Source organism: Cuculus canorus, chromosome 8 (genome assembly GCF_017976375.1).
Source record: "Cuculus canorus isolate bCucCan1 chromosome 8, bCucCan1.pri, whole genome shotgun sequence".
NCBI lineage: Eukaryota > Metazoa > Chordata > Aves > Cuculiformes > Cuculidae > Cuculus > Cuculus canorus.
Genome location: NC_071408.1, coordinates 17,075,263 through 17,087,991, shown reverse-complemented (window position 1 = coordinate 17,087,991; position 12,729 = coordinate 17,075,263). Strand labels below are relative to the sequence as shown.

At 40.3% G+C, this 12,729-nt stretch overlaps 1 protein-coding gene across 2 annotated transcripts in view; it reads right to left on the bottom strand.

The window, feature by feature from the left end:
- Positions 1-1,354: 1,354 nt before the first annotated feature.
- Positions 1,355-12,729, bottom strand: part of ANKRD13C (ankyrin repeat domain 13C) — a 28,096-nt gene continuing 16,721 nt past the window's right edge. The window contains exons 7-13 of one of the 2 annotated variants that reach the window (XM_054073793.1): positions 11,986-12,130; positions 11,064-11,195; positions 10,006-10,167; positions 9,188-9,267; positions 7,564-7,662; positions 6,835-6,935; positions 1,355-5,812 (exon numbers count right to left, since the gene is read on the bottom strand). In XM_054073793.1, the coding sequence (XP_053929768.1) occupies positions 5,733-5,812; positions 6,835-6,935; positions 7,564-7,662; positions 9,188-9,267; positions 10,006-10,167; positions 11,064-11,195; positions 11,986-12,130 (799 nt within the window). In that variant the 3' untranslated portion in view covers positions 1,355-5,732. The remainder of the gene's footprint in view (positions 5,813-6,834; positions 6,936-7,563; positions 7,663-9,187; positions 9,268-10,005; positions 10,168-11,063; positions 11,196-11,985; positions 12,131-12,729) is intronic. The other variant, XM_009569223.2, reaches the window with a different exon arrangement.

The window sequence follows — 12,729 nt, the reverse complement described above, 5'->3', positions numbered from 1 at the left end:
TAACAACTCTCCGAGATGGTTGAGCCATCTGCTGGATTAGTCCATTCAAGTATCTTATAGTGAAGAACTGTTTTAGTTTTGGGGAGAATGGAAAGAATGGGCTTTAATGGGAATGTGGAAGTATTTTGGGACAAGAATTTTTGAAAAGAAGTATGTGTTTGTAAAAATTCTTTTAATTTCCATTGAAATATGAACATTTCCCCCTTCTTATCTTCAAGGTGGTAATGGAAGATGAGTGGAACGAGGAAGCAGTGAGGGCTTTGTGCACATAAAGCAGGCTGTGAGGTCAGCTGAAAACTCCCCCATTTAAACCAGGGAAGTTGTGGAATGAAACGGGAGCAGCGCCTGAGCTTCTTGAATCTGATGAGTCACCCTACCTTCTTTTCAAACTGTCCACAGCCCCAGACGAAGCAGAACTTACACTTAGATTCACAGTGTTGCTTCTAGAATTTGTAGATGTGCACACTTTTACCAGTTGTGCTGCTCTGAGCATTTTCTCAGGGCTGAGGGTCACTGCCGTGGAGCTGCTGCTGGGCTCCTGCTTCCCAGGGTGAGAGTACCAGTCCATACACAGGCACAGGGGGTGATGGCTGTGTAGCTCTGCCTCTTGTTCTCATTGGGATATTTGTGTGAACCAGTTTACAGTGATAAAGCTGCCTGCAGGCTTTCATGGTGCATTGTAGTGCTGGAACAGCTACAACCTCTCCCTTTACTGGTGATGGTCTGAGAACTTTCTGTAACTCCAAACACAAGTTCTCCTTACTCTTTATAAAAAGGAGACTTTAGAAGATAGTGAATTCTTACTGACAGAGGGTGAGGGATATCCCGTTCTCTACTCTACAAGCTCAACTTAAATTGCTCTTCTGCCCTCCTGCAAGCACAAGTGTTAAAAAAAAACCCAAAACCAAAAAAACCTAAAAATCCCAAAACTCTTTCTGCAAGGCAAAATGAAACTCATCCTCAGTTCTTCCACCCCTCCTGTTACAACCAAGTGTCCCATCTTGTAAATGGACTTAAGTGCATTTCTGAATTTAGGAGATAAAACTACTGTACTTAATGAACAGGGTTCAGCAAACTCACACTGTCTCCCTCCCAGACATGAAATTCTCAACTCTTCCGTGTCTTGGTGAATGGATGGAAGAAGCTGCTGTCCCTGCTCTTCCCCCGCAGAGTAGGCAGTCCCATAAAATTTGGAGCTTTAGAGAGAAGAAACGGGTTTATTTAGGAATTGACAAAAAAAAAAAAGCTTGTCCCCTCAGACCAAATCCATGCCCAGGGATGCATGGCTACAGTGTCTACATCCTGAGGAGAATGGGAGGAGGAGAGTTAAACTCAGGTTGAAAGGTTTCAAAAATCATATCAATCATATTTTGGTCTTTATTCTAACAAATGATACAACCAAAAATTACCGTTAGTGAAGGTAAGTTAGAAATATGGACCAGACAACTCATAAGATGCAAAACAGTGACATTGTTTCCATGATAATTACAAACTGTAAGGAAAATAAATGTGAAACTGCAGCATTACAGGAGATTTGTTAATACAGATTAAATAATGCAGTTATCCTGGCATGAATGTCAAATCAAGAACAGAAACATTGAAAAAACAAACAGTTGTTTCGAATATCAACTTAACAGGGTGGGTTTCCAGCACAAATATATCCAGAGTTCTCTGTAACAAATCATTCCAATACATAATTCGAGAACTGCAGTAAAGTGAGTGCAGTGACTGGAACAGCAGCTCCTTGAGAGAAAAAGAAAATGCATTCCCTTTTTGCCACAAATTAAAGCAATGTTTTGGAAGACCAGTAAAAGTTTGGTTAAACAACCCCAGGAATGCTTTTGCAAATGTACCAAAATTACTGGCTGGCTTGTAATACGGATCCATAAAAACTCTCACAGCCATCAGAAAATCTAAATGTGGTGAGATCAGAAGCAGCAGCGCCCTGCGCTCTGGAGGGAGTGTATCCTCGCAGCCCCAGCACAGAGGTTTCCTCCTCCACATACATCACTCATGCACCAGTATTAGCTTGACCTTGGAGAACACCACGGTGCTCATGTGCATCCCAATGTGGCAATTCCTGCCTGACCTGTGCAAGCTCCCTTTCCCACCCAAAAAAGTGGGCAGGCAGTGGCACCAGAGCCCTCAGCCAGCATATCCAGGGGTGGCTGTAGTCACTCGGCCACTCTTACATTCTGGGGCAGCTGCTGCAGGAAGTCCCTACACGCGCACGGTCAGATTGACCAGCGAAAGCAGATGCGCTTCCTGTCGCACTGCAGTGGACAAGAGAACCTCTGTAAAAATGCTGCAGGTCCTCCACAAAGGACCAAACCTTCCCTTAACGCTCAGCATGGCCTTAAGGAAAAGCAAGGGGAAAAACAGAATTTCAGTTCTGCTAGATCAATCCTGCTAGGAAAAATAGATTTCAACACAAAACAAATGACGGTGTTTAAGACATTGGTATTGGTGTGGACGGAGCCACCACTAAAGAACTGCAGCAGTACAGGTCTGCTGTTGGGATCCCATCTCTTCACCCCTGGGGATCGCTACTGCTGTGCCAAGATGCCTGGCACAGCTCAGCTCAAGGTAGTCAGTCCCTCATGCTAGTTAGGATCCCTGCAGCTCACCCTGTATCCAACCATCAGGAAACCCTGCCCCAAACTTCCCTATGCTTTCAGTTACAAAATTCATCACTAGGAATGTTTTGGACAGAAAAGACATCAAAAGCTGGAAGGAAATGTATGGAGAGTTTGCTGAGCCTTGATTCACAAGACTGCCACAGGAATCTGAGAACAGCCACCAAGATGGAAAGGACAATCTAGCTGGAGTTGGTTTGTTCACCTCCATAGCAGGAAGGAAAGCGGCAGCAGGGTATGTTCAACTGTAATGATGTAAAGGATACAGTCAGTCACATCCACGTCCATTCCTCTCTGCTGACACTCCCAGTTAGAGCAAAGCTTAGTACAGTAACCAGCTATAAAAAGTTTCTGCAAATCTTAAAATGTATCAAAGTCAGTAGTGGTATAATCATGAAGGTTAAAAACCCCACAAAATCTGCAGCCAGAGTTCATGGAAATCACAGAAAACATTTCCACAGGCTGCAGTGGGCTTGGAGCTGGACACCTCGTCTGCCACCAGCAAACCACACCGGCTGTTCTTGGGGCAGGTGGGGATACAGAAACCTGTTTTCATGTGAGGTTACACAAAAACCTTTGTTCTTTCTTTTCGTCTAGAATCCAGTCCACTGAAGCCACTCTGTCACTTAAATCACATTGCTCCAGCTACAGATGCTCCTTTCTATGTCAGCAAGCCCTGGTGGCCACTTGGAATAACCACAAATGCAAAGTACCATGGCATACATGGTTCTTTCTCTGCGAGACTCAGAACAAGAGTTTCTAACATTCCCCGTACGGAGAAACATGCTGCATTCGCCGATATTCCCAAGCTCCTCGGTGCCCCAGTACAGCACCTGTGCTGTATGACAGCCAGCACTGAGCACGGCCGGTCCAGCAGAGCCACACCAAGCACTCCACCCTGCAATGGGCATCGGTAACAGAGGGGAACAGACGCAGTCGGTGTTTGGCCCCACCGACACTGAATCCTGACCTCCTGCATTGCTGGCATCAGTCTCCACACACATCCAGCCCAGGTCTCCCACAGCAAGGACCTCAGCTGTTTCCTAGAAGGAGCAGGAAGTGCTGTCCATTTATACTGGAGATGTAGAACACTTTAGGAATTCATAATTACTTGGAAAAACAAGTTCTATCATTCCTACTGAATGTTCAACATCTGCTCCTGATACAGTACTTCAGAAATAATTACAGCAATTCTTTATTTCCCTTTGCTTTTTTCCCCCTTTAGTTTTACTTTCAATTTGATTTTGAATCAGTAACTCCAGTGTATCCACTGCAGCCTGCAAGTAAATATTCCTCACCTGTCAAGCTCACAGGTTCCTAGCAATGCTGGCAGAGGATCAACCTCAACTTCCTATTTCCCATTTACCTGTACTTTGTAGTGAGCTGACTCACTAGGACTCTGCTAATAGAGTGGACACTGCACTTCTCTAGAGCAGCCGCCTTCGGTTTTACACAGACAGATTCCAGCAGTTCAGAAACAACATCTGCTTTTGACATGTATTCCCACGTTCTGCTAACGTGCCCAACAAGTCAGCTTCTTTTGCCTTGTGAAAGCCACCTCCCTCTGCCACCTGTGGGGTCAGTGAGGCTGGTTACCTTCACTAAGCATCGACAGTACGCTTTATTATAAAGTCTGATACTTAACTCTACTGATTTCCAGAAAAAGTTTTGACTACAGTGCACAAAGAATATAACTTTGAAAATATTTACACTTTTGTACATTACACACCAGCACTTTAATCTAAATTTCTTATTACAAACAAATAGCACCATTAGCCTTTTGCACAAATTCTTCCTAACATACCAAAAAGCTGGATTATTGTCAGATTAGGAGACTGGAACCACTGAGAATGAGAATAAGCTCAAGAAGCCAGAGTACTGAAATGCCTACATATTAAAAACATTAAGAGGAAGGAAATGAACCAAAAAACATCCTAAGCATTTGAAAATAAAATCTTCCAAAGTGAGCCCTATTCAATGTGCACTACAATTAAACTAACTTCAAGAAAAACCTTTTCTTACATGAAGGTTTAATGCTTTGAGCTTATTTTTCTCGAAACTCTTTATATGCATCCCACATTTTTGAGTAGCTGCTAGATACAAACACAAGACAACCCAGTGGATGCTCAACCACAATGGAGCAAGCCTCCCCAGTGAATAGGACAGGAGAAACTAAAAGGTGGCAATTTCTCGGTAATGACCCTCCGAGTGAGCTAATCCAGACAGCATCACAGACACAGCAGGGACTGTCAAGCCAGCAGGTGAAGGGAAGGTGTGTGCGGAGCCGATGAACGGCAGATGAACAGAGAGCTGGGTGAAGGAACTAATAGTTCAGAGAGACTGATAGCACCACAATGGACCGCACTAAGGTGCTAGAGGAGGTACCTCATTCCCTGCAGAGCAAACGCTGTTTCTGAAGTGTATTGCAGTATGAAAATGCAGTTGTTTAATGGTTACCATTTGGTTCATTCATCTACAGAAAACGCATTCCTTCTAATACACCTTCAGCTAACATTCAAGTTACTCATCTATACATAATGATACATAGTTTACAATTTGTGAAAACAAAGCTTGAAAGAATATAATATGGTCATTTTACGTAGGGTGGGATGTCTTATAGGGCAAATATCCAGCTAAGACATTTCAACTTTGATGCTAATGGTCCAAGAGTGCTTTTTGTATCACCAAGAAATGTAAAAAAATTTAAAAAGGAATGATATTCCTCACAGGTGTTGGGCATTCGCAGGGTCACCGAGGTGCCAGACTACCACGCTTGCAGTACTGGATGTATAAAAGTGTGAAGGACACAGCAGGAGATGCTGTAAATTGGGGACTAGATTAGATGCCCATTACAGTGAGTATCAGCACATCAGTCATTCGATGCACATTCCCTTTTCTTCTGGATTATGGAGTTTGTCCCTTCCTTTAGGACCCACTTTTCTACCTATACCTGTGGGCTACAGGCATCCTTTTGCTTTCATTGTGGTACGCTGGTATTGTTATTCACCATTCACCTTCCAGTTTAGTTAGAGATCAGGAAAGCGGCTGGGGTCCTCCTTGTAGTCATCAGGAATAGTGAAGATGGATTCATCAAACTCATCGTAACGGAACTCCTGAAAAGTCACAGTGGCTGTGATGGTGGGAAATACAGGAATATCTAGACAGGGGGCAAAACACTACAATGAAAAGCAGAGAAATACAGGCTTACCTGTACTGCTACTTAAAGATTTAGCTAAAGACATAGAAGCTTGTTTAGTTTCTACACCATGGCGAATCAGGGCTCTTAAAACAGATGGTTCAAAGAAAGGTATTTCAGAATATGCTCAGATGTCCTGAGCACAGAAACAATATCCAACTCAATACACCATTTAAAAAGCTGTTAATACTCTTAGTTCAGTGGTTTTCCTTTCTTGATGCAGACAGACAATGTGGAAAGCAAGGTGCCACGACCACACAGATTAATCTGTTAAAAAACAGAGGACATGGCCTGGAGATGTTACAAGACAAAATAAAATAATGTTGCCACATGTAGGCTTCTGTGGAGCAAATCCACATGAAGATATAAGCCTTCTGAATGTTTGCTTTAAAATGTAACTCTTTTTCAACTAGAAGTGAGGGTGAGCATTTAAGAATTGTCCTCAACACTGGCCTGCCCATGAACTAACTTAAGCTTAAGTAAAAAGCCAGTCTTCACTAAAAGAGCCCTGCAAATGTGACAGGAGGTAAAATAGAGTCTGTTCAGAACTGTCTAGCTTGAACAGTTACTGGTATGTAACTGTTTTATACATGTCCATTTGTTACAATAGTTTCTATTTATTTTTAAGTGAAAAATACATCTTCAGTAATTCTGGATAAGAAAGAAATAAAGAAGTGCTACAAAATACTTAACTCACAACTAAGATCAGCCTTAATGCAAGGATAATTCAGCATATCTACATTACTCCTAGAGCGAGACTCTAGCATTAGGAAAACACAAATTAGAGCTCTCTTCCCAAATGGGGCTGTATTCACCTTTCAGCTGTAGATCTCAGAGCTGATGCTACTGGCACTAACTAAACTGGGTTCTCAGGAACTTACACCAACTCACTCTTACATAACAGAGTTCTCTTCAAAACTCCACAGAAGTTCTGAACATACTGCATGAATAAGCACATACATTTTGGAAACAAAGGTACAAGAGTTGTTGTAGTTTTCTTACCTAATTTTACAGGAAAGCCTGGTGGAAGCTTCATTTGAACAAATTCTCTAAGTTTGTTAAAGTGCTTGAAGGGTGCAATTACTTCTAAAACATTCAACAATCTGGAAAGGAAAACAAAAGTCATTACAAATTCTTGTTTCACAAGCTTTTGCTCTAGGAAAGATAAAAAGAACCCAAAGAGCAAAGTAATAAAGGAGCCAAAAAGTTACATCACACTCTATCTCCCCAGAGCTTCAGTGTCAGCATCCTCCCATTCAGTTCTCGGTGATGCATACCAAATTACCATAGGCATAAAAATAAACATCAAAATAATAATTTCTTGTCTTCGTTTCATACAGGAGACCGCAACATACAGTACCAGAGCCTCACCTCCATGGATATAAGGAAGCTAATATGGTTTTGTATTGGTTTAGAGGACATAACATTGTAAAAAGACTTGCTAAGGGCAAAAATGTTTTAGAATTCTGTAGAGTCAGGCATGTCAGTATTGTGACAAGTTGATAAACCTGGTCAAAGCTCCAGCCTTGCCGAGTAAGACAAGCACCTGGCTCTTCCAATAACAGGCACACCAGCACTGAGGTCTGTAATTCTAACGGTCTCCTTGCTTAGAAGTACAACTACAATCATAGGTTTTAAACTGCCACATTCCCATATCCGAACATACAAAAAACTGTGCAGTTCACAAGCATATTAAAACACTTCCTACATATGGCAATAATTTCAACTTACGATTCGATTCCTAAGGGAAATTCCTGGCTCATAGCTATCGTGGCTTTAAAGGTTTTCTTGCTTTCTTTGCAGACCAGCTCTCTACCCAAGTGAGGAGCTCTGTCAGGGGCAGGGGAGAAAGACAAGGTCAGTTTCTCTCTCAGTGAAACCTTGATTTGAAAGTAAGGAAGACAGATGCAGGTTTGAAAACATCAGAATCCTTACAATCAAGTAAATTCTTTAAATACTTTACAGCTGTGCATAGTAAAGATGGGTCAGTAACCAGCTCAATTTAGATTACAATGAGTCCTGCTAAACCAGGAGATTTTAAGACAAAACCAGTCAGGGAAACAGCTTCAGAAAAATCTGTAAATTCCTCATGAACACTATGTTAATAAATACTACAGGAAGAAAAGACAGCTACCCAGAAATACATGCAGCTGATGTCAGATGTTCATTAAGACAGTCTGTGTGTCAACAAAGCATCAAGTGGAACTAGAAAAGGTTAACTTGCTTTCACCCTAAAACATGAAACAATCTCTGAGAAGGTGCAAAAGTTCCTCTGGTAGCACTCCAAGGAAAACACAGGGCAGAAAATTCTGCTATAGGAGAGGAATGGTCAAGTTACAAATATGATAGCAAATGCTTTCCTCTTTTTTTCTGCCTTAGCTCGAAACCTGGATTTTCCACTAAATCAGATTATTAAAGAAAGCAAAATCTTACATATATAAGTATTTCTGGCTCAATAGTAACAGCTGTTCTGGCATAACCTGTTCACTCTGCTTGACTATTCATTCTGTCTCAAATACTAAGGATTAAATTAGTTAAAAGAACACCAAAAGCCCAACACAGACTCACATGCCTTCTTAGTAAGCCTCTGCTGCAATATCCCCATATTCCTGGTAACACCCAACTCTAGGCAATAGTCTAATATCTTCAGAGAATGGACTTGTATCACAGTTACTGATGTGACTCAGTACATTTTTGGTCCTTCTACATTCAACAGCTGACAACACACAGTCCTAGAAAACACACTGAACTGCTTGCACCTTCTACAAAAGAAGCTATCGCAATTCAAATTACAGCCACAAATCACCCAGTTACATGCCTAGAGGAGGATACTTGCAAAGATTTAGCCAGTACTAGGAGATCTGTATGTCCTTGTATTCCAGAAGTGTGCATTTTTTTTACCCCACCACTGCTACTAGAGCCTCATAAAATCTTAAATTTTTATTTTAAACATGGTGAATTCAATTATTTATCACTATTGTTGGTAAAGATGAATTAATTACAGTATGAATTCGTCAGAAAGTTTTACTTAAAAAAAGCCTACTTAGATGTCCATATTTTCTAAGTGTTTAAATTTCAAGCTGTGGGTACCAGGCAGACGCCCACCTAGTATTTTTATCACCAGCAGATGCTGTAATACTGTTAAAGCATATGAGTTATCCACTTCCCAGCCAGCCTACTGGAGAATATTAAATACCCAAGACATCAAACCCAATGTTCCTGTCCCCAGAAAACTATGACTAAAAAGCACCCATAAATTAAAGAACACACCCACCCCCCAAACCAACCCACAACCCCAACTCACACTCCAAAAGGTGCCTATGGAATTTAACGTCAATAAACCCAACATACTCACTTTCCATTCTCAGCAGATATGTACTCTTCCCACGTGATTGTATTGGGTGACGGCGGAGTGAGAGACTGCCGTCTGACAGGCTGTTCAGAAAAACACATAGTAACTGATTATCTTCCTTTATACTCTCTTAGAATTTTGCCATTCAGAAGAAACAACTGTACTGCAGTTCTACAAAGAAAAGCAATATAACCTATCCAGTTTGTAGCTGATACTGGGTTTCCCCATCCTCTGCTCTTGCTGTCAGTCTCCATTTAGGAATTTGGTCTCAAACTGTATTTTACACAGAAGTTGGCTGTTTTAGTATAACACTCAATCAGTTACTTCAAGTGCCTGAATGACAAGTAACCAAGCACAAGCTAACACAGAAATAGATTTATCATTTTTAACAGGCTGTGTGTGTGTTCCCAGATGGCGTCTGGCTCATTCTGAATAGCTCTTGATTTCACGGTGATAATAACAGGCTTCGTCCATTTTAATGAAGATAAAGGAAAACATGATTGAAAAGAAAACCAGAATTGAACATTAACTTCTTTTAGACCAAATTTTTAAAGTGATTTGCCACAGGCAAACCCATCATCTTTTACTAAGAGATAATTAAAACTGAAATATCTAATATAATCACAGAAATTCCTCAATGTATACACTAATCAGGATAATTCATTAATGTATAGCCATGATTATACTTGTAGATTGTATCTGTTATTTTAAAATTAAGACAATCAAAATAGAATATTATCTATAGACTTTGCTAAATAACTAGTGTGAGAGATTATTCTCCTATGCAAAAATTCACATTCTGAAGAGTTATTTAAGTATACCTCAAAATTTTGCTCCATTAAGTTGCCACCTTTACTCAGGCTTTCCATGATAGCTTTATTTCGAAGAATATCCTCCTCGCTGAGGTGTTCTCTTCTTTTCCTTGACTCTAATACAAGTCCATTAACCAAGTAGAAATCTGCCAAAAAGTTTCCTACTCTTTCCTGTGTGAAAGGAATTGGACATTAATGACTCATAGAAGATAAAATCATTTAAATTCTTGCATATCAAAATAATTGCACTTCAGTGTGATAAGCTTTGCTGAGATCGCAATATTTTAATTCACACAGCCAACCTCATGAGCTGTCGGGGACAGTCCCAGTAAGGTATCCACAGCACAAATGAAAGAACTCCAATGGGAACAGCAATTTCACATCACTGGAAAGTTTAAGACAGAAAAGATTAACTACTTAAGATTGGCCAAGGAAAATCTTACTAAAACATCCTTCACCAGCAAGCTGTGTTCAAGGATTGCTTACACATGTAGAAGATGGACTGGGTATTCAAAAAAAAGAAAGCTCTGTAACACTTGGGATGAATGGCACAACCTGATCAGATCAAGTTGAAAGCAAAATCCTCCAGAGCAACTTCCCACTCAAGGAGGTTACCATGGTGGGGCTTTCAGTTTTTTTCACAGCTGAGAACTTGTACCCTAGTCGGAATGGTAACAGGAAAGGAATATCCAAAGGAAACGGTACCCAGAACACACCCATCCTCCCACATTTCAGACATAGGAGCTCACAGAATCGTTACCGGAATGAATTTGCAGAGACCATAACACACTCCTAGAATAAAGTCATTCTCAGTACAATCTGTCTCCACCCCTGTCCAACAGCTCCACCACATTGCTCACAGCCTACATTTTCCTTACAAAGGCTACTCATCACATACATCCTATGTGGCCAAACTAGTGAGAATTGGAGGGTATAGGGGAGATATTTTCCCCATGCCCTGAACATAACATTCTTTCACTCCTTTTTTCTCCCCAAGCCCATCACCATAAGGCTGTCTGAAATATTTTGTCTCCAGTAATGCAGTCTGAGATACTCTTTCAGCTTACTGTTTTGTCTTCCCGAAAAAGCCATCCAGTTTGGGCACGTGTGAAGGTAATTGATTTGGTTGATAACGTTGCTGAGTAAATATCACTGCTCATCAAAATGTCAACCTCTTCTTCTGTTTCCATCTCAGATTCCTAGGAGAAAAAATGGCCCCAAATGCTGAGTAGAACTTAATTATGATTACTTCCTAATAATTATGATTACTTCAAAAAAAACCCAAAAACCACAAACCACACACAAAGAAAGAAAATCAATAATTTTTTTCCTTTGGAACTTTTCCCAGAACTGGCATTTCCTGAATTTTCAAACTGTTTTATAGACGCTCTGGCCAAATGGTTACCAAATAGTTTAATCTTAAATATTAATGCAAATAAAGCATTAAATGAGCAAGCATGGCTCATCCAGCAGCTCAGAAGCCACACCCTTTCCATACACTTCCAGGCAATACACTTAAGTGATGGGCAGATAAAGTCATGATTAAGAACTTGACTCAATATAAGGGCTCCAACAAGTCACATCGTTGCATTGTTAACAGCCAAACTGGCCAAGGGTGACTAAATGGACATAAAGCAGTGGCAAACAAGTTTGAAAACCCACCTGAGGACACTGAAATTAAGCCCAATGGAAAAGCAGCACGTATTACAACTCAGAACATATTTGCCTATTGAGGATGATAATAGATTTTTCCAGAAGATCACATTCTAGCTTTTTTCCCCTCATTTAGATTTCTGTACTCAAAAGCACTGTTTTTCTTAACAAAATTTTGTGTCATCTGCACAGCTTAAGTTATAACAACTGAACAGAAATGTGTTTGGTTTGCATTTCTTTGGAGCTTGTATATTTTGTTTCATAAAATAAGTCAGACTTCTGATGTGAAGTGAAAGCTCAAGTTATTTCACACTCGACATTTACGCAGATCTTTACCTCATGATGTATTCGCTGGTAAACTTTTTGTTCATTGTCTAAAACTACAAAAGATTCAGAGGGTGCAGCATCACCATTAAAAATGAAGCTCAAATCCCCTCGTTGGCACTTCATGTCGGTAAAGTCTATGAGAGTAGTGTCCAGCCTGTGAAAATGCAGCAATAATTTAAAGGAAGTTACCCACGAATCCTCAAATATACTAAGAAGCTCAGTCACAACCAGAACACTAAGGCCTAGATTTTCATAGAACATTTCATAAGTGGAGCCTGGATACAGAAATAAAGAATTACTACTAAAAGGTTTCACATTATAGCATCTCTACCATTATAAATGCATTCCAATCTATTCTCATGCTAACTTCATAGGAAAAGTAAAGCTTTCTTCAGAAAACTTTATTACAAAACTGCCAGCATGAGGAAGTGACAGAATTTATATAGCCAGTATATACTACACTGAGAAATACAACTGCTCCACATGATCAGCCTCCTGTTCTACAAACAGCAGCTGCTGATTTAAGTTAACAATATTGGGACATGACCCAAATTATGAAGAAGGCTAATAAACAGACCGAGTGGTTTTTTTTTATTTTACTTATTTTAATTGCTATTTCTGTTTTTTCCCCCCTCACCAACACAAAAGAAATGCTTCTGCTGACCTAAATAATTTGAAGATGGAGCCAAAGACAAAGATCTTTAGCAATTCACATCTGTTATTGCTAGAATATTAACTATTTTAATGCAGTCA